This window comes from Thunnus maccoyii, chromosome 17, assembly GCF_910596095.1.
Source record: "Thunnus maccoyii chromosome 17, fThuMac1.1, whole genome shotgun sequence".
Taxonomy (NCBI): Eukaryota; Metazoa; Chordata; class Actinopteri; order Scombriformes; family Scombridae; genus Thunnus; species Thunnus maccoyii.
In genome coordinates, this window is record NC_056549.1 from 20,786,927 (window position 1) to 20,808,933 (window position 22,007).

Sequence of the window (22,007 nt, forward strand, 5' to 3'; positions counted from 1 at the left end):
CACACCTCCACACAACCCTGCGGGAAGGTGAAGCATTGCCAGATTTTGTGTGTGAATGCAGCCTCATCCTGTCTGATGTGGCCTCTCCGCTCTGCGTGTGTGCAGCTCAGCCCCGCTCTCGGTCAAGCAGACCCACAGACCTGCAGTTCTTTATACATCCATGACACAGAGACAGAGAGCAGAGCAGAGCAGAGGAGAGAGACAGTGATCTAACCTGGTCACTACGCTACCAGTCCCGACCTCACACCTTGTGTGCTGTTATTGGCTGGGGGCTACACACCCACTGCCCAAAGGTGGATGCCCAGAAGCGTCCTGAACACAGCAAAATAATTTTAAAAAAATAAGAAAATAGAGGCAGAGGACGAGTCTTTTATCTGCAGATAAATACTCAGCCACACACTTCTAGTGAGTCATATGTGATGATTGAGGGATTACTTTTTTATTGGTCTATACATTGTTTTTTTTCCACCTTTAACGATATACTATAAAAGAGTATCAATATAAGTTCTTTGATATTACACAGAGTGCTTCTCTTACCGGCAAGACTCCTTCAAAATAAAAGCCCTAACCTTAAAATTTAAAACAACAGGACAAATAATAACATAACTTTAAGGAAATACTTATAAGATGAATGAAAAACAACAAATTCTTGGAAGATGCTGGGCCATACTAAAGGTCATTTACACTTAGGAAACAACAAAAAAAATATGCTGCACATATTTGTACACATTTTCTTGTGGTATGATGAATAATTTTGCTTCTTCTGGCCTCTAACAATTATTTAAATAGAACAATTAGAAGCGTTTTGTGTGTAAAATCACACTTTGGTGCTTACAGTTGATTGAAAAAGCCTATAAGCTGTGATGAGACAATCCAAACACTCCTTTTTTATTTTGAAGCATCACTTCCTGTTTAACCAGCGTTTTCTCTGTCTGTGTGTGTGTGTGTGTGTGTGTGTGTGTGTGTGTGTGTGTGTGTGTGTGTGTGTGTGTGTGTGTGTGTGTGTGTGTGTGTGTGTGTGTGTGTGTGTGTGTGTGTGTGTGTGCGCGTGCGTTTTTGTTACCTTTTGGGGACCTTTTCTGGTATAAACACCGACCTTGTCGGGACCAATAGTCCTCATGGGGACCAAAGCCCAGTCCTAATGAGGCAAAACGTCATTTCTGAGGTCCTGGTTAGGGGTTAGGGTTAAGGTGTGAATTGAGGTTAGGTTTAAGTTAGGGTTTGGGTTAGGCTGTCTACAATGAATGGATGTCAAGTCCTAACAATGATAGCTGTGCAAACGGTGTGTGTGTGTGTGTGTACCAGGTCTTCCTCATGTTGTGGGGACTCACCTCCCTTATGGGGACAAACAGTAAGTCCCCTTAACGAAAATCATTAATTTCAGGGTGAAGACTTGGTGTAAAGTTAAGGTTAGTTTGGAGTTATGTTAAGGTTAGGGCAAGTAGTGGTTATGGTTGAGGTTAGGATAAGTCTCTAAGAAATGAATGTAAGTCAATGTTAGGTCCTCTGAAGTGATGGAAACAGGACTGTGTGTGTGCGCGCGTGTGCGTGTGTGTATGTGTGCGTGTTCTCGCGCACCGGGGATTCCCCGGCGTGACAAAAACAGCTTCGCCTTTCATATCTCAGCTCTTCCCCTCATCGCCTTTCATTGCTCATATGCTCTCTGCCTGGAGCTCACGCCGTTACCGGATATTTAGTCGACGGGCAACCGTTTCGCCTCATTTCGCTTCTTTTTAACCCATTTCACAAAGCCTGGAATGACCGCACCATATTTTGGAAAGTTTAAAAAATCTATAGTATTTAAAAACTGAAGGCCTGCCTGTTGCTTTTGGGGGTAATGTATTCTCGGTTAGTGGCATGAAACGCAGAGGCGACTCCTCTGGTTTTTACAAAGGAGCGGTGGTTTCCTCAGGTGTCAGCAGCAGGCTGTCCTCCCTCCGGGCACATCACCGAACACCGAGTGGCGACAACACCCGCTAGTAGCCTTTAAATCCTCGGGGAAGGAGGAGGGGAAACCCAGCCACCATGGCGAGCGACGACTGTACGAAAGATGACTTGCAGGAGGAAAACCGCACAGACTCGGCCATTGACTCGTACCGCTCCATATTGAAGTCGGAGGAGCCGCGGGAGACGAGCCCCGACTTAAGCGAGCCGACGGACAAGTTTTCCACCACGGAGGAGCGCCTGGATTCAGCCTACGGCTCATCGTCCCTCACCGTGGATAGCCTGTCAGAGATAGTGGAGAGCTTCACGCTTTCCAGCGCCGAAGAGGAGCAAGCAGAGAGTTCTGAGCTCTCTGAACAGGATGAGAACTTTCTCACAACTATTACTGAAGATGGAGACACGTAGGTTTTGGTTTGTTTTCTCAGTTTTTCAGCTTATTTAAAAGCAAATCATTTCTCATCTTGCCAGTGTCTTTGCTGAAGGGCCCACAGTTGCACACTGGTGGGGGAATTTTAACGCGGTGTCTTGCACTAACCTCCTAGTTTTGACTACTGACTCTTGCATTAACTTGTTAGTTTTGACTACCGACTCTTGCATTAACCTCTTAGCCTATTGTTTGCTCAAATTTAGCAGCTAAATCTACCATGAAGTAGTCTGTAGTATCCCAGAATTAGCAAAGCTGAGGTGAAAGACATTTACTTTTCAGTTTACCACAAAAAAACTCTTTTATTAACTCCTATAAATTCATTTAAAAATCCACCCTCTTCTCTCTGAGCACACTCATATTAAATTACCACTGTCTGTCAGCACCCAGGTGATGTTTTCTTTAACACCAGCAGCCCTGGTGGTCATAGGGCTGCAACTACTTTAATCATCAATTCATCTGCTGATTATTTTCTCGATTAATTGTTTGGTCTATAGAATGCCAGTAATCTTGAAACATGGGCATCACAAGCTTCCAAAGACCAAGATGACATCTTCACATGTCTTGTTTTGCACAACCAACAGCCCAAAACCCAACGATATTCAGTTTACAGTCATATAAAACCGAGGAAAAACAGCAAATCCTCACATCAATCATTAGCCGATTAATCGATTATCCAATAAACCACAGCACCAGTCTGTTTTACACCCATAAACTGTTGTTCATTGAGTGTGAATTGTCACAGTTTCTCCCGTGATACTGGTTTTAAAGGGGATTTCAAAGTGGTGTGATACTTCAGATTCTTTTTTTTTTAATGAACTTTGTCCATGTCATGAATGTGGATGGACTCCTGTGAGGCGTCTCTCAGTCAGAAAACAGAAGTGAAACAGATAGGCCTGGACTTCCCCATGAAACACAGACAAAGCACATGCTGTGAGGCAGCAGTGTGGCTTGCTTTTGATCCAAGAAACTTGTTGATCAGGATAGGACAGTGTGTATGCGTGTTTTTATTGGATTCTCTTTTATTGGTGCTTTCTCTCTTCTTCTTTTTTTTTTTTTACTTCACCCGACCAGTGGAAGGGTTTGCAACCTCTAAAAATGTCAGTTGGTTACCTTTTTACTGCTACTCACCTCTCAGTTTGAGTCAATGAAACTGCAGCTTTTTGCACACAATCCAAACACCTCAGCCTCCACACACAGTTTCTAACAGCCTTATCAGCCAATGTAGACCTTCTTCACTCATTGAGCGTTGCTATGTCATCAGTCTGTTTTGACGTTCAAGCAGACTTACCAATGACTGCTGCAGCCAGTGATTGATGTAGTCACAGCATTGCAGAAGTGTTGTTGTGTCTCTGACCTCTTTTCATTTCCGCTTGCTGATTGTTAGGGCCACATGGTTTCATTCTCAAACCCTAACTATAGATACCTGGGAGGGGAAAAAACACCTGAAACACACCACACTGCACTGCTTAGATTGAGAGACGATCATGCAAACATTAATTTTCCCCTGTGGGTTTTTTTTTTTTTTTTAAGTTCTTATTCATTCACGTCTTAGTCAAACCAGGAAGTCCCTTTCACACTAAGATGTTTGATCACAGGGTTGAGTGCCTGGTAACGCAAATGCATTAGTCTGCAGACATTTAAATCAGTCAGTGATTGCATTACTGGTGCCACTAAAATTGATTTGGCATTATATTATGATACTTTATTGTATCAAATACCAATGTTGGGATCATTTATTGACTGATTCTGTGTTTCTGTGTTCTTATTTCCTTCAGTTTTTTCCACTTCATGGGTGTTTTAGATTAGATTACTACATCAGAGCTGTAACAATTAGTCGATTAATCGATGAGTGGATCATCAGAAAATTTTCATTTTGAGTCATTTTTAAGCAAAAATGCAATTCTCTGATTCCAGCTTCTCACATGTGAATATTTTTGGTTTATTTCTTCTTCTATGATATTAAACTAAATATCTTTGGGTTGAGGACTGTTTGGTCAGGACAAAAGAAGACATTTAAGGACATAACATTGGGTTTTGGGAAACAGTAATCAACATTTTCAGACATCTTATAGATCACATGATTGATCTAGAAAATAATCAGCACATTAATCAATAATGAAAATAATTGATTAAAAATAGCCTACATGTTTTTGTTGTGTGTTGGTAGAAACTTTTACTTTGTTGCAGCCTGGTTTAGTTAAAGTTATAGATCAATCTACTGATTGTTTTCTTGATTTAATCAATCAATCAATGTCTATAAAATATCAGAAAATAGTGGTAACAACAGCTGAATAATTGGGGCAGCAACTAACAATTATTTTCATTATTAATCAATAATCAGATTATTTCCTTGACTGATCGTCCAAATTCATCGCTTTGTCTATAAATTGCCAGAAAATAGTAAAAAATGCCCATTATAAGCTCCCACAGTCTGAGGTGACGTCTTCAGATGTCTTATTTTGTTTAACCAACAGTCCAAAACCCAAAGATACATCAAATTCTCAAATTTGAGAAGATGAAAACAGAAAAGTTTTGCTTCAAAAAATGACTAAAACGATCAATGAAGTATTGCAATAGTTGCTAATTCATTTTCTGTCAATCAACTTATTGCTTAATCCACTAGCCATTGCAGCTTTAAATCTAATGCTTGGCATTAGTTGATACACTGGAGATCAATTAATCAAGTTAAATAGTTAATTGTTTGAGTTTTTGCTTATATTTTGTAATCCATTGCATAAGTACAGTTTACAACTAGTTCCTTTTTCTTCTGTAAAAAAAATATTTTCTCATGACAGAGATGTTTCCCAACCACTTAGACAGAATTGGTGATGTATTATTGCTGATTTTCTTATAATATCTTGCATATTATAGAATTATCTTTATTGTGGTGCTTTTGATTTAAAGGGCAGCAAATCGTGATTGTGTCCCATCACGACCCAGTGATTCCCAGCATGACATAACTTTTTGGATCCTAATGAAATATTTTGAAGGAAGGACATTAGTTGACTTCATGTAGATAAAAATGAGTTTTCCTTTAATATTCAAACAGAGAGTGAAACTATCCATTTTGTTCATTATTATTGTTCACTGGTTTGTTTGTTTGTTTGTTTTTTAATGAAGGTATTCTGAATGTGAAAAGTTGCAAAGAAAACATTCACATCATGCATTTAATGAACCTTCATTTATCATGCAAGATAATATAAATAGTTTTTATTAATTGGTCAGTTAAAAAGTAACATTGTACATTGCATTACATACATTGTAGTACATTGCTCATCAATCAGATGTTACACTATTATGAATTTACTGATCTTTAGGTCAAATGAATGATCGTGATCTACTGAGGGTGCATGCAGGTTTAAATCTTAATCATCATGCAAGACTATATGCAAGTTTTTATCTACAGATAATTCTCAAAAAACACGATTGTCATTGACGTTTTCAGAACCGAGAAGAGTGAAAAGTCTAAACAGTGAGATTTTGTGGGAACGTTTGATCCCACACTGTCTGTCTCTGAATAAGACTGGCGCCTATTTTGGCTACATGACATTTAGTCTCGCACGTATTTGCTCTAAAATAAAATACAGTGTGTACCATTGATGATTTTCAACTACGAATAATGCAAGAGAGCAAAGTCAGTGCAGTAATAAAAAAAAAACAAAAAAACAACCTCATTCATGCCATTGTGTGAATGAAAATGAGTTAGCTTTTGTTATACTGCATGACATTGGAGAATTGATTTGAACCTGTTCAAATCCTTTTTACAAATGAGGCCCTCGGTGTGTTGTTTTAGGTTAGTCTAAATTAAGCACTAATGCTTGGTTCCATTTCCTGCTTTTTTGCACACATTTGTTTGCTACAACTTCCCACTCAGAGTTTGAGGTTAAGTGTGTTTTTGTTTTGGCATTTGCTTTTAAGTGTTTGAATTAAAGCCTACAAGTTTGAAGCCTCTGATAGCTGCTTTTAACACTCTTTAGATTAACAGCTTGTCTTGCCTTATTTTCTAGAAATTCTTGCATTGCTCAATACCCCTACCACTCAGTCTTGCCATTCAGCCCACTAAGTGTTATATTTCTAGGTTGTTTCTTGAGATGAATACAGAGGAAAATTATGAGGCAACATTTTCTGCCTCATGTTGAATTGCAGTTTTTTTTCCCTACTACCCAAAAGTGTCGCTTTTGATTGCTCAATATAAGATAAAGTAGGCCCTACAAGTTTTTGCAAGCACAACGGACTAAATGTTTATTTCTTTTTGCCACTTCTGTAGAATCCTGCACCTAGCAATCATCCATGAAGAAGAATTAATCACTCAACAGTTGATACAGCTATTCCCAAAAGAAGTCCTGGACATCCAAAACAATTTATACCAGGTAAGAAGTGCAGTTCCATCATAACTCTTTCAGCTACACAAGCATACTGCAGCTTCTACAGGAACTTTTCAATCCTAGATGGCTTCCGCATTGTCAGTATCTTGATTGTGGAAACAGTGGGATTATTTATATCTGTGTACTTCCAGAGAACTGTTGTTCCTCTTTATTTGCAGTCCGTCCTCTGTCAGGGACGTCACTGTGGGTGGTTCCAGTGTTAGCTCATAAGGGACTTTGAATGGAAACTCCCCTCCTCTACCTCCTGTAGAAATAGAACCACAGGGAGATGTGGAGTGTATCCTTGTGTGGATGTGGGTGGGGGAATTGTTCCAGTCCTACAAGATGTCAGACCAGGGTCTTACAAGGGTAGAAACCAAAGTGAAGGTAGAGCAAACTGACAGAACTGTTAAAGGAAACATCAGAAGTTACTCAGCACTTCACGCAGTGACTCAGTTAGCCCTCCAAATACACACAAATGTTGCAGGTGGTCCTAATGTACGTATTTCCTCATAATAGTCATTCTAAGACCTCTCAGTCTGTGACGTGAGCAAGAAGAATTCTCATTTACACCTTCAGGCTTTTAAAAGAAAATCCACCCCAGACATTTGAGCACTGATTGAAAAATTTGCATTTTCACGCCATTTTTGCAGTTCTTTTGTTGTGTTGCACAGATACTGCAGAAGTCTTAAACACTGCATATTAATTATATTCAAAAAAATGTATCCCATAATATAAAAGAGGCAGACATATCAAATTCTACACCCACGGTACCCTCAACAGACCAGAATGCAGTTAAACCACAAGACATGTTTGTTTTGGAAAAGAAGTGTAATTCTTACTTTTGTTGGCTGCAAAAGTGTCTCTTCATTCATACATTGAACCAACAGCTGAATGCAACAAGTCGAGGCCTGTTGTCTGCAGATTGTTGAAAGGCATTCTGGGAAATGCAGGAAATCGCATACTAAAGTAGAAGGGGCTGGTTGAAGGACGCTGGCTAAACAAAACACACTTAAGTAGGGCCCTAACTAACGATTATTTTCGATTACTGATGATCAAATAATGTATTGATTCTTGTTTTGATTAATCTTTTTGACTGTAAAATGTAGAAGAGTATAATGTCTGGCAAAGAGCTTTAAAATCATTCTGGCATGCATATCACATCCTTCTTTATGCCAAAATGTAGTACATTTTTTGCTTATTCCCCAGAGCCCCTTACACCTGGCCACCTACCTGGACCTGACAGATGTAGTGAAGAGCCTGGTGGAGAAAGGGGCCAGTCTGAAGCTGCAGGACCAGGATGGTAACACAGCACTCCATGTGGCCTGCCAGCATGGACAGACAAAGTGTGCCACCGAGATGACCCGAGAGGTTTCCCCCAGCAAGCTGGCGCCAATCGTGGAAACAAAGAACTGGAGAGGTGGGACAAAAAGACTAACAGCCGCAGGGCCCTTGCAAGGCCGGTACATACGTGGCTGATTTGAGTTGATCTGTGTAAGCCTGGTGTTTGTCATTTGGAAAAACACTTGACTCTTACAATGCATCTCTCATTCGCTTTTGACATCAAAAATGAGCCCTATGTTCCACATTAAAAACAAGATGTGTACTTGCAGGTCTCGCCTGTCTTCACTTGGCTGCACTGAACAGGCAACATCAGATGATGAAGCTCTTGATGAAAAAGGGAGCAGACCTGAATATCCAGGTTAGTCTGCCAAATGACTCCTTACTTTACTGAATCGTATGGATTGTTTTTTGATAACAAGGCTCCAACCAAAGGATCACTCTGCAGTGAATCTTTCAACACACTCAGTAGGAAGTTTTTACAGTTTTGCTTTTGTATATAAACAAGTTTGATTAGTGTCAGAATCATGTTGCCCTGCAGTATGGCATGTGATCCACTAATGCACCAGTATTTATAATCACACTTATCCCTTTCACATGCAATTTACTGCGCCTGGCCTAATGTTGTTTTCCTGTCTATAAATCTGCTGCACCTGTGCAACACTGATAGTGATATGAGCTGAGCTCAGAGCTTCCTGCAGGATTCATGGAGACATAATTAGATTTGAGATATGATTAGGCTGGGCTGGACAGACACTCTTAACTTTCTAATGATGGAAGGGAACATGGCAGTCAGTCATGAAACTACCCCAGACATTCTTCTCAGTTTAAATCAGCGGCTGAACATATCACTCTGACTCACATTATTATGATTATTATTTCCATGCTTCTACTACTAATATTTATGAGGCTAATAGTACATTTTCCATGCAAAATTAGAAAATAATAAGCACAAATTAACCTACTACCTATTACACTAATGACCTACTTCATGTTATTGTCCCAGGAGTTGATCATATTCTTTTTCCTTTTTCCTTCCCCCCTCCCCCTCACAGGAGGGAACCAGTGGCAAAACAGCTCTTCATCTTGCTGTCGAGCTGCACGACGTCACGTCAGTGAAGTTGCTGCTCAACAGGGGAGCCAACGTGGATGCTGCCATGTTTAACGGTTGCACACCCTTGCATCTGGCAGTGGGGAGGCAGGATGCCACCATTGCCAACCTCCTTTTTCAATCCGGTGCTGACATAATGCTGCGAAACATGGAGGACGAGACGGCGCTGGATCTGGCAGATGGCAATTATGATGTAAGTTATTGTGACTGACAGTTACAGGCACATCAGGAGTATTATGGCAATAATCTGTTGTTATTGTTAACATATCCTATGAGGAGAACAACTTCCACTGTGCTACAGACCTCCAATGTTGTCCAAAAACTATTAAAAACACATCAGTGAGCCACTTTGTTGTACTGGGTGACATAATCCGTCATTACATTGAAAATGGGCACTGTAGTTTATTTTCAAATCTCTCCTTCCATCACCATCCTGCTGCTGTAAATACTCTCTAGGGCACCAAATGTATATTAATCTGCCGCTGAAAATATTTTCCAATAAATGCACTATTTACTCCTGCTTGAGTAACATTTGCTAAAAACTGCTGTGTCCAGCAGTTATAGGAAATTACTTTTTAAAAGAAAAGATATATTTGTGACTCATTTTTCAAGATTTACATCTTCAGTAGAAACAAACGGGCTTTGGATTTGTAGACAATAGAAAAACATAGATTATGTTTACACTCTTCATCAAAGTATTGAGGGCTACAGTGACAAGAGTTGTTTATTTTTAAATCAAGTGTACTTCCATAACTTCAGCTGCAATACTTCATAAATACTGCATGTTAAATATTTCACTTCTCCTTTCATTGCGCAAGAACTGCAACTCACAGGAAGGGGAGGTATCCTGATTAAAATATGACCTTTTGTGTCCTTATTTTTCAGATTTTGGCTCTATTTCCATTTGACGACATCCAAATCTCCGGGAGGTCGGTGGTTGGCATGAACTTTTGAACTGGATGGTGCAGCTGAATCGCAGGCTGAACAACCACCTTGAAATCGTCTGGAGGCTTACTGCAGCTAGAACCTTCGTTAGAAAGCTGTATTTGAGCTGAATTTTCAGTAATTAGTGCATCTAATTATAGTACGTTCTGATTTAATCTGTATTTATATATTATATAGACAAATATGCGCAATCTTCCTTCCCTCTGGCAAAGAGTGATTCTGCTTATCGACTCTTACTTGAACACAATACAAAATTCACTGTTTCCGAGTTGTTGGCTCAAATATTCTGCCTTTTCCTGCATGCATTTGAAGGGTTATTATTTCACAAAAAAAGCCACCTCACTGTGAGTGCCAAACTTTCAATCAACATTTACAATGTCCTTAAAACTCTTAAAAATCTACCTCTTTGTCACATCAGCCCAGTTTTAATGGCAAGAAATTCAACATTCAAATTGCTTCGTTTTACAGTTTAATCAGTGCTTTCATGGCTTTTGGATTGTAACGGAATTGCAATTTTTGTCTTGTGTTTATATCTCAAAAAAAAAAAAAAGGCGGCTTTCCATTGCAACCACAGTGAGGCTTTTTGAGGAGCGCATTTAAAATGAATGTACAATTTACTAAATGGAAAATGTAATCCTAAATCTTTCTTTCAAAGAGACTTGCAATCCTAAAAAAAAAGATAAACTGATCACATCCCTGCTTTTTGTTAAGTGAACTACAAGCCCACATAAAAATGTAATATATAACACAAAACATAGCTTAATCTCTTTGATTGTTAGGTTTGCTGCTTCGTGTTTTCTCTATTTAAATGTTTTGCCTTGATCTGCAGACTGTTACTGTTGATGTTGGTGTGGATTTTCACTGGCTTGTCTGGTTAATATAAGCAATTCTGAGCTCGTCTATTTTGTAATAAAATGAAAAAAAAAAAAAACCTCACTGCATGTTGTCCTTTGTGGGTACAAGGAATTCTGTGACAATTTTGACTGGTGTTTACTGGTTTAAGTCCTGTGTGATACATGTACAAACAGATAATGAAAATGATCTCATGTCTGTTCTGTACTGGTGAAGAGCTTCATAAAACACTTTCACTTCAGACATGCACACTAGATACATTTTATATGCCATTTGAGTGAAAGGAGGTAATTTGATGAGTCCTTTTTAGTTCACACTTAAAAATCTATATTTGTTTTTGTTCTTTTTTTCCATTTTAAGTATGTATATAAATCACTAGTTTGATTTGTGTGAATAGCCAGAACTTACAAGAATGAATTTATATAGTGAACCATAACGAGCAGACCTCATGACCAGGCTCTTTCAGGAAAACAACCTAGTTCTTTTCTTTGTTTCCCGTCAGCTGCTTTTGTAAGGTGTACCTTTTGTTTCCTGTAACTGACTTCTCCCTGATGGCTCCTATAGTACAATGACTGTGGAGCGTCTGGAAATTCCACTGCGCTGTATCTCTCTCGTAAGCACATACTCACAGCAAGACAGGCTGAATAACAAGCTGGCGACAGATCCTCAATTCCTGCTCATGTGAGGGATATTAGCAAGAATACTTCTCACTAGTAATTACTCTTTATGTAATTTAAGGCAATAAACGTGTCAGTCTTCTGGTCAGGTAAATGAGGGTTTGACAGCATGCACATTCAGAGCATGTTTTGGTGACAGCTACTAAACGGACAAACTTCTGTGGTCAGCAGTTGGAACACAGAGTTATGAAACTATACCTACTTCTCCATTGAGCCTATGACCTGGGAAATTCTGCAGTTATTTCTGTCATATACAGTACAGATCATGCTGTTGTTGCCATAAACAAAAAAGTTAACATTAGATAAGCCAGTTTCACTAATCATTAATCACTCTAACTCCAGACTTTCCTCTAAATCAACCAGTTATTGTTTTAATAAATACACCATTAAGACTGTGATACGAGTCTTAAAGTTAGAGTCCAGTATTTGCATTACATATGTGTTTAATATGAATTTTGTTGCATTTAAGAGTTAGTTATATAACATATATTTCCATATTCAAAATAGAAAACCTTCAAACAGCTTTTTTCACAGAAGTCGTTTTACATGTTAAAGTAGGAGAAGCACAGGTGTAAATAATGAAACTAATGGTGACTGAATTCCATTTTGCTGCTTGACTTACTGGGACACTTGAATCGAAAGAAGCCATCGTTAATGTTATTAGTAACATCGGTGCTTTTCTTACTATGAAGAGTCAAAATGTTTGCTGTGAAAAAGGTCTATCAAATACTGACAGTAAATTTGACTACAGTGTCAGAATGTCCATGCACCATGGAGGGGACGGAGACAGTGAACGCTGTCAACAGTTTATGGCAAAATGTATTCATTTAGTAAATCTGTGTTTTATATGCGAACTGTGATGTTATTCTTTTGCATCCTGTCATATAGTATTGCTGCAGCATGCAGGCATATTTCCAACAACCTCAGGAAAGTAATTGATTATTTTATAATGCAATGTACTTGTGTGTACTTTCTCCTTTTTATTATTTCTGACCAAAAGCACTTAAGAGCAAGACAAGTCATTGACTATTTATTACATTAAAGCAGTGGAAGAAACTCAGCAGCTTTACTTAAGTAAAAGTCTACAATATAAAATATACACTATTACAGGTAAAAAAAAAAAAAAAAGTCCTACATTCAGAGTTTTATTAAAGTAAAGGTACAAAAGTGTTATAAGCTAAATGTAATTCAAGTAAGTACTGTTATTATTATATACTTTATCATATATTATTGTATTGTATACTGTATTGTAAAAGCAGAATTTAATGTTGTAGCAGGTCAGGGTGGAGTCAATTTAAACTACTTAGGGTACTTCATAACTGCTTTTATCAACAGCAGGATGTAACAAAGTACATTTACTCAAATACTGTACTTAGTACCTTAAGGTACTTGTACTTTACTTGAGTATCTCAATTTTATGGCACTTTATACTTTAATTCAGATAAATTTTAGAGGCAAATATGATACTTTTTTCTCCATTACATGTATGTGACAGTTAGTTTGCATTTGTACTTTCACTCAACTAAAGATCCTGAATATATTTCTTCCACCACTGACAATGTATCACATGTTTTATCTGTACAAACTTGCATCTGCAGGGTCACTGCAGCTGTCAGATAAAAAATCACAAATAAACAGCAACAGCATAGAATTGAAATACTCAAAGTTGAAACTAGGCTTAAAAATTACTGCTTATAATACTGCTTATAAACAGTGGTTTTTAAAGTCCTTCTCTGCTCAAAATGTTGTTTTCTTCTTGTTCTTACAGTTGGATGTTGTTCTCTTCATTGTGCAGAATGATGTATGTTCAGAGTTTGATACTAGAAGGCTGTTTTCACTTTCATCTGCTGAAAGAGGAAAGTTTCTCAGTGAAAATCAGATTTGAAGTGGCCTTTGAGTGTGACATCACAACTATTTTTGAAGCCAATCCTGGTCCAGTATTCAACTTACACAAGTGTGACGTGGAAACGTGAAGCCCCCAGTGCACAAACACTGAGAATGAACTTTGCAGTGAAGTAGGAGACATCTTGTGTCCAGCAGTTAAACTTCTGAAATTATTTACATATTTATACATTCTTGATTTTTTAATCAGGGAGGAGTAGATGCCATTTTAAGGATTTTAAGTATTTTACTCTTTTCATGTGGAAAAAACACATCAAACACACATTATTGTTTCAAGTAGAGAATTCTGTATATCTTAATTAATTTCTGGAGGGAATTTTTAAGTAAATGTCCTCAGAGGTGGAAGAAGTATCAATCAGATCCTTTACTTCAGTAAAAGTACCAACACAGCAATGTAAACATATTCCATTACATGTAACAGTCCTTCATGAAAAATCCTACTTAAGTAAAAATACATAAGTATTAGTGGCAAAATGTATTTAAAGTATTAAAGTAAATGTAGTGATTTATTGTTTATTGAAATGAAACCATGTGAGGAGTTTAGAGGGAAAAATCACAATTTGGTGGAGCTGCTAACAACCCATAGACATCTGAACTGTGACCCCGACTACACACTGCTGTTTGTAAGACATCAAAAGCCAAAAAGGTTGTAAACCACTGATTTAATCTTTAAGTGTGTTGTATTTTACAAGCTTGTTATATTATGCATTGTATCAAATCTTCAACTGGAAAGTAACTAAAGCTGTCAAATAAATGTAGAGTGGAAATATTCATGGAAAGTACAAGTACCTCAAAACTGTTCTTAAGCAACTTGTACTTCTGTAAATGTACGAAGTTACTTCCCACCACTGAATGTACTTAGTATGTATACATGGGATCCAACCTCCGAGCGGCACAGGGAGGCAGCAGCACTGCGCAGTTGCTCCTCCACACCGACAGGGAGCAGGACCGCCGGGCGGGCGTCTGTTCACCGTCTCCGGGAATCCTGGAGAAAAGAGGAGGGGGCCTTTCCTGCTCAAGTGAACACATCGGCTATTGAGCATAAGTTGCAGACATCAGAGCTAAAGGCGGCTAGTCCGAAAGAAGGCATCCCTAATTAATAAAATCTCTACCTGCCGGACCCGGGCGGCTTCATGCTCTGCGTCAGCGGAGACGTTTGAGTCTGTCGGCGTGTGTGCTGCGCCAGGTGTCGGCCACGGAGTGAGGGGAAAATGCCTTCTTTTTCATGGAGGTAACGTTAGAGACCAAAGAGGAGCTAACTGGAAAAATGTGTCATGCTAAAAAAAAGAAAAAAGAGTTTTAAGTGGACACGAGCTTAGCTGGCTACAGACTGATATGATTGTCCGCGTGCTATTACGCCATTTGACCGTCAATTTCCGTTACGCGTCGTTATACTGACTGTCTTCAAACGGCTGGTTACAGTAAAGCTGTTGTTTGTTGGTGTTACAGTTTGTGTACAAGACCGGATTTAGTGATTTGGGGGCCCCCAGGCAAACTCTGTCCTGCTTTATTTTCGCCCTTTCTTTAACTAAATGTTAGCAGTGGTAGAAGTACTCTTTACTCGTTGTTCTTAGGTAAAAATATTAATACTACACAGTGAAAATACTTAAAAGTGAAGAGTGACGGAGAGGTATTAACAGCACAATGTAATTTAATTTACTTAGTTTGTGTTCAAGCTTTTAATTCTTATCTAATGCTGCATAGTTTAATCAATATATCTGTCAGGTAAATGTAGTGGTATAATGTTTTCCTCTGAAGTAGAAGTACATAGTAAATAAGTAGTCTACAGTTGCATTTTTAAAGTGATTTGGGGCCTTTTGCAAGTTATTTTGGTGTACAATGAGTTAGAATAGTAATATAATTCAATATTTTTCATATCTAAATATCATAATAAATCTACAGCTGTTGGGGGCCCAAGGCAGTGGCCTACCTTGCCTAATGGTTAGAGTAAGAGTTATAGCAAGAGTTATACTGCCACTCTTCATGTTTTTTTTTTAATTGTTCTTCCTTGTGTACTTCATTTCATTAGGTTTTACCAAAATGAAAAAGGCTGACATAAATGTTTAGCCTTTTTCATGTCAGCTCATCCAGTTTTGTAATTTAAATTTAATACTTTGGTGGCACCATTTTTGGTAATAAATGCCATAAGAATTTGTAATTTGATAAGACTTATGCCAGGGCAATACAGCTGAGGTCACAGAGTCTGATGGGTCACACAATTTGCAGCAACACCAGTCTGGGTTTTTCCCTTCTGCATTGATGTGTTCACTGTGAATCAGCTAGCTCATTCAGACCACTGAACGGTGAGAAATTCACTTAAAATGTGAACATCTACCAGCTACTGACAGATAAATGTCCAAATTCACCAGCCACTCAATAGTAAATCATTATTTTGTACAAGTAATCTACCAGCCACTTTGATGTTTTATCAGCATTTGACTGGTGTTAATTTTCCACCCTCCCTCCAGCACCTAGGGAGTAAAAGTTACATAGCTGTAATGAAGAATTGAGCCATTTGATTATTTTTTTGGCGAAAGGAATGTTTCCGTCTCAGTCCATATTATCTGCTGTCAAATTTTAACACAGGACTCTATCAGCCTTTTACAAGCAATCCCTTCTCGCCTCAGGTGAATTTTGGCAGTGGTCTCTATAGCAGCCTGTGGGTTGGCTGGCCAGCCAGTGCAGAGCATTCCTGCATGTAATAAAAGCTGCTTGTTCAGAGCCCAGGTCTTGCTTCAGTGGGCTATTGGCTGGCCAGGCCACAGCCGAGTCCCACACAAAGAGGCTCTGTGTGAGTCAGGCACACAGAGCCTCTGGCCTCACTCCGAATGGGACACACAGACTCTGTGCCACGGCAGCAAGGAACACACCTTTTTCCTGGGAGTCTAGGGTTTCACCACAGGTGTGCTTGACTCAAAAGTGTTACCTAAGCTGTCTGTGAAGGTGGGTGATAAAACTCATCCCATCTCTGCAAGTCTTGTTTAACAGGTTATGGTTTTTCTATGGGATTACCTCCCATATCTGCCACAGCTATCATATCAATTACCAGACGATGTTTTGCATAAGAAGGCAGAACTGCTCCTTAATTAGTAAGTAAGTAAGTAGACTTTATTTATAAAGTGCCTTTCAAAACCAGAGTTACAAGGTGCTGTACAATGCAAACAATTGAGAGAAAAATAAAATAGAATAAAATAAAAAGTTTAACAACATGAAATATCAATATAAAAACAATGAAACCATAAAAACCACACAGAAGGCAGGCACCGAAGTCATATACAACAATAAAAACAGTGATAGCAACACAGAGCAATCACACGTTATGAGATAAAATGCTTACGAAACAGGTGAGTTTTTAAGAGCTTCTTAAAACTATGGACAGACTCTGCGTTTTTTATTACTGAGGGAAGATGGTTTCAGAGGGTGGGGGCCACAACCACAAAAGCACAGTCACCCTCGGTCTTAAACCTAGATTTCAGGACAACCAGAAGGCATTGGTCGGTAGACCTCAGTGATCTCACCGTGGCCAGGGGACAATAATTCAGAGATATAAGACGGGGCCAGCCTGTATAGTGCTTTATAGGTAATTAAAAGAATTTTAAAATCAATTCTGCATTCTGTTTGTAACCAATGTAGGTTGGCCAACACTGGTGTGATGTGTGCCGTACGTTGTGTATTAGTTAGCAGTCTGGTGACCACATTTTGGACAGACTGGAGCCGAGACACAGAAGAGTGATTCAGGGTTGTGAACAGTGAATTGCAATAATCAAGACAGGAGGACAAAAAAGCATGAATTATTTTTTCCAGATCTTGAAAGGATAATATAGTTTTGACTTTTTTTTTTTTTAGTTAATTAGGTAAAAGTTGAATTCTACTGATTTCGCACACTTGTCATGGGTAGTACTATTCAGCAGTGTGAAAACAGTTGTATAGTGTGGCTCTGTAGGGAGTTTTCTAAACTCGGAACAAATAACTCTAGTGATTTATGGGTTATGTCCCCCAAACTTTATAAGAGCAATACTAAATCGCAGGAGTACCTACCTCTTTAGAACTTAGTGACATTATGAATAGTAAAATGTCTGCACAGGGCACCTCTGATGAAAGTTGCTTCTGCTTCAAAACCTGTAAGGTGACAAAGCATTTTTCTGTTTGAGTGATTGGTCCCTGCCCAGTAAGGGGAAACACACTGCCTTTGGGTGTCCTGTCAGGGTGCCTTAGAGCACTAATAAATGGATTTGACAGAATTAAAGGCTACATAGTGTATCCACCCAGTGTGACGAGGAAGGGAATGAAGTTTAATGGAGCTGACATGCTAAAAGAAACAAATAATCTTAATTTATTGGTTACCTAGTTCATGTTAAATGAATTCAGACAGATGTAAGAAAGTAGAAATAGCATTAGCATTTCCATGTAGCCACCCACGTAATGTTTACCATCCGCCCAATAACAATGAAATAGTATTTTGTAATTTTGTGTTCTTGATATATTGATCTTATTAAACCAAGCATTACAGAGAGAATTCACAGTCTGTATTTGTCAGTTAATATTGCCAGATATTGAGTCGTGGACCCACAACTTAAGCTCCACTCCGGCAGACACACAAATACCTTGTCAGATTTTTATTACTGAAGTATTTAGAGTGATATTTTTTCTGTTTTGTACTTCACAATGTGGCCTGATATACAATTTTCTATTGCCCTTCTAGGATTTGGCTTGCACTGGTGTTGCTTCTCTTCCCTTCCTCTGTTGCCGCAGAAGAAGAGTCGTCACTTCTCGAAGGCTGGCGCGATGTCTGGCTCTTTCGCTTCCTCATCAACATGCTGGGATACTCCTCCATCATTATTCCCGGCTACTTCCTCATTAGCTACTTCAAGCGTAGTAATTACCTAGAAACAGGTTTGGGCTTACAAATTTGAAAATGTTTGGCAGTTTAAGTAAACAAACTGGTTCCTGACCACCTTTATCCCAAGTTCATATATTGTTTTATTTATGTTTCTCTTTCTCTCAGGTAGTGGGATTTGCTATCCTTTTATCAAGACCTGTGTGTTTGGCAGTGAGGCCAAGACAGGTCTATTGGACGATGTGTCGGTTGCACCCAGGAACGAGGGTGATTCAGGCTCATCAATCAGACAGGTTGTCAAGTTGATCTTTTGTGCGGCTGGACTTCAGGTAGGGATCCTCCCAGAAAACAGTCATTTAAATACATAAAGCTACATGCTGCTTAATCCCATAATACCTGCATGTTAAGTTTTTCTATTTGTGCAGCAGTAGTGAGGGTTGCTTTGTTTGTTTTATCTAAGTATAGTCCGACTCAGTTTGGTCTGCCCTCAGCTCACAGGTGATGATTAAGAGACACTGCTGCTGGCCAGTAACTTCACCATCTACAAAAATCAAGCTCTACATTAAAGCTGTAGTAGTAAATATTTTTATTTTAATAATGGACCAAACAACAACAACAACAGTGTATTTCTGCTTACTGCAATTTCTTATTCTTAGGCATCGTACCTGACATGGGGCGTCCTGCAGGAGAGGGTGATGACACGTTCCTACGGAGCCACAACTCCAGAAGAGACAGGCGAGAAATTCAAGGACTCACAGTTCTTGGTCTTCATGAACCGTATCCTGGCTCTGACCGTGTCGGGCCTGTGGTGCATCCTGTTCAAACAACCTCGCCATGGAGCACCAATGTACAAGTACTCCTTCGCCTCACTCTCCAACATCCTGAGCAGCTGGTGCCAGTATGAGGCCCTCAAGTACATCAGCTTCCCTACTCAAGTCCTGGCCAAGGCCTCCAAGGTCATTCCTGTCATGCTCATGGGCAAGATTGTCTCCCGTAAGAGCTACGAATACTGGGAGTACTTGACGGCTGTGCTAATCTCAGTGGGCGTCAGCATGTTCTTACTGTCCAGCACGACCAGCAAGCACCCGTCCACCGTCACCACCTTCAGCGGGATCATCATCCTCGTTGGCTACATCGTCTTCGACAGCTTCACCTCCAACTGGCAGGACAACCTGTTCAAGTACAAGATGTCGTCAGTGCAGATGATGTTTGGCGTCAACTTGTTCTCCTGCCTCTTCACTGTCGGCTCGCTGCTGGAGCAGGGTGCCTTCTTTGACTCGCTGGCCTTCATGACACGTCACTCCGAGTTCGCCTTCCATGCCGTGTTGCTCTCCGTGTGCTCGGCATGTGGCCAGCTCTTCATCTTCTACACGATCAGCCAGTTTGGTGCTGCCATCTTTACCATCATAATGACCCTGCGGCAAGCCATCGCCATTCTCCTCTCTTGTTTCCTTTACGGTCACGCCATCACCGTGGTGGGTGGCTTTGGCATTGCCACAGTATTCCTGGCGCTCTTCCTGCGGGTGTATGCCCGTAGCCGCATGAAGTCAGGCCGGCGGTCAGCGCAGCCGCTCGCACAGGTGTAGCACTCCGAAGTCGCACCAAACTGGGAACTGAGGCCACATTTTCTGTGGTGCTTTTTCTGTCTATTTGTGTGTATCTATTTTTTTGTTTGTTTGTTTTTGTTCATTTTTACCATTCTTCTCCATTTTTTTTTTTTTGTTAGCAATGGTACAGAAAGGGATTCTGCAGTTTCGACTCTTACACCAAGATGCCCCCAAGGGGTCAATGTGATTTGTCAGGTCAGCAGTCACAGAAGTTTTCGAGTGCCTGTAAGATTGTCTAATACACAAGTCCCAATCTACAAACTGCCTCTTCACAGTCTGACAGTTGGTTTTCTTTTTCATAAACCACCGTATGTGGCTTGTGCACAAGGTTACTGTGACCCTGAAAAATACTGTATATGTGAGCTGTATGGTTAAGCATTAATCTTCAAGCTTTTATGACATTGCCCGATACTTTACCCCAAATGTTTGAACAAGACAGTCATCTTCCATAACAACAACTGTTCTATCCAGTGAGTTGTCTCAGATGCTTATTGCACACTCCTCCATGTTGGAGAGAAGGGGCCTTTACATGTCTTAATGTTGGATTTTATCATGTAAAGCTGTAAACATAGCTTGAACACATGGTGCATATATTTCTATTAATATGTTACAGAAGATACCATTTACATTAGTGGGTGGTAAGCAGTTTGTGTAATAAAGAACACACTACTGTATAAATTGTGTCATTTTGCCCCAACATCACCAAACCAGATGCTGCTGTGGGTTTCCTTTTTTTTTTATGGCACCGCATTATTTTAAGATACATTTTTTGTTGTTGTCAAAACACAATTTTACTTAATGTTTTAAAATCAGGCTAAAATCATGTAAATATATCTCTTAAGTCATTGTTTATTTCCAACCAACTTGTCTGTTGTGTACTTTTGTAAAAGGACTGCTTCGTGTGTTTCACTGTTCCATGTGAATGTTTGGCAAAATACTGAATGGATGATGTTGATGATGCTCATAGCTGTCACAAAGGATGTGGAGATGGACCCAAGGGGGAGTTTGCTGAACAGAATACAAGGGAAATGCAATGTTACTGGTACCTTGTTTTTATCATTCTATTTCCTCTGGTTACTGGATTAATAATAAAACACATTAAATTAACTTAAAACTATGATGTGAAGAGGTTTGATTTGACTGTTTCACATTGCTTGTGCAAAAGGATTTTCTTCATGGTCAGTGCACTTTGCTTTGGAGGTAATACAATAATAATAGTAATAACAATAAACCTTATTCATATAGCACCCTTCACACACAAAATGCGGAACAAATGAAAACAAAAGCAAAAGTTGATAATTTTAAACAACAAAAGAAACTTGGAATTGCATTTAAAAGGGTGCAAAACAAATCATAAAATATAAGTTAAACAATGCTTGGAAAAGTTTCAGTAGTGTACATGATTTAAAAACAAGATTGAGTTTAAAGCCAAGATAGCAGCTCTTTGAGGCTGGCATGTCTATTTAAAAAAAAACAACACCTGAAACTTCAGTACTGTCATATTTAAATTTTTACCTTGGTGATAAGAGTAGAGAAGTCAGGGAATTGAGATAAACCACAAACGTCACTGCACCAATTTGCACATTAATCCATTTCCTTCTAAACCACAAACGTCAACATAATGTAGGCTCTTGAGAAAAGTCAGGGGGTTGCAAAAGTCATTACAATTCACTCTCTGGGAACCATGAATGTCTGTACAAATCCAATCTGTAGATGTGGAGATTCTGACCTACAGGTGATGCTAGATAAAAAGTCAGGGGAACAACAAAGTTGGTGTGTTCATCCTCTGGGTGCCATGTATGTCTACCAAATTTTATAGCAATCCATCCGTCGGTTGATCTTTCAGTCTGAACCAAAGTAGTCGGCCGATCAAGTGACTGACCACATTTCTGCTAATGTGGCTAAAAATGGAAGTACAGTAGTAATAACAGAATTTAGGTAAAAGGAAGTCTGAAACATGGTGCACAAAAGCCTCAGTCAATGGCCTTGGATTCAGCAGC

General features: G+C 39.3%; 2 protein-coding genes across 3 annotated transcripts; both read left to right on the forward strand.

The window, feature by feature from the left end:
• The first annotated feature begins 1,594 nt into the window (after positions 1–1,594).
• On the forward strand, positions 1,595–11,068 carry nfkbie (nuclear factor of kappa light polypeptide gene enhancer in B-cells inhibitor, epsilon). Its single transcript, XM_042391394.1, has 6 exons — positions 1,595–2,345; positions 6,639–6,741; positions 7,945–8,155; positions 8,349–8,437; positions 9,132–9,380; positions 10,073–11,068. Exons 1-6 carry the CDS (start codon positions 2,026–2,028, stop codon positions 10,139–10,141), a joined length of 1,041 nt encoding a protein of 346 aa, XP_042247328.1. The 5' UTR covers positions 1,595–2,025; the 3' UTR covers positions 10,142–11,068.
• A 3,449-nt stretch (positions 11,069–14,517) lies between these two features.
• On the forward strand, positions 14,518–21,121 carry slc35b2 (solute carrier family 35 member B2). 2 transcript variants are annotated; one of them, XM_042391327.1, is made up of 4 exons: positions 14,518–14,794; positions 18,266–18,456; positions 18,569–18,729; positions 19,057–21,121. In XM_042391327.1, the coding sequence occupies exons 1-4, from the start codon at positions 14,775–14,777 to the stop codon at positions 19,984–19,986; spliced, it is 1,302 nt and encodes a 433-aa protein (XP_042247261.1). In that variant the 5' UTR covers positions 14,518–14,774; the 3' UTR covers positions 19,987–21,121. The 2 variants fall into 2 exon arrangements, with proteins under 2 accessions (XP_042247261.1, XP_042247263.1); XM_042391329.1 differs by lacking the exons at positions 14,518–14,794; positions 18,266–18,456 and adding an exon at positions 18,892–18,898 and having other exon boundaries at positions 18,645–18,729.
• The last annotated feature ends 886 nt before the right edge of the window (positions 21,122–22,007 follow it).

Coding starts and splice junctions, on each gene's coding strand:
- nfkbie (XM_042391394.1), top strand. CDS start 2,026: ATGGCGAGCGACGACTGTACGAAAGATGACTTGCAGGAGGAAAACCGC. Junction 2,346..6,638: donor ATTACTGAAGATGGAGACAC/GTAGGTTTTGGT, acceptor CCACTTCTGTAG/AATCCTGCACCTAGCAATCA. Junction 9,381..10,072: donor TGGCAGATGGCAATTATGAT/GTAAGTTATTGT, acceptor CTTATTTTTCAG/ATTTTGGCTCTATTTCCATT.
- slc35b2 (XM_042391327.1), top strand. CDS start 14,775: ATGCCTTCTTTTTCATGGAG. Junction 14,795..18,265: donor ATGCCTTCTTTTTCATGGAG/GTAACGTTAGAG, acceptor TTGCCCTTCTAG/GATTTGGCTTGCACTGGTGT. Junction 18,730..19,056: donor TTTGTGCGGCTGGACTTCAG/GTAGGGATCCTC, acceptor TCTTATTCTTAG/GCATCGTACCTGACATGGGG.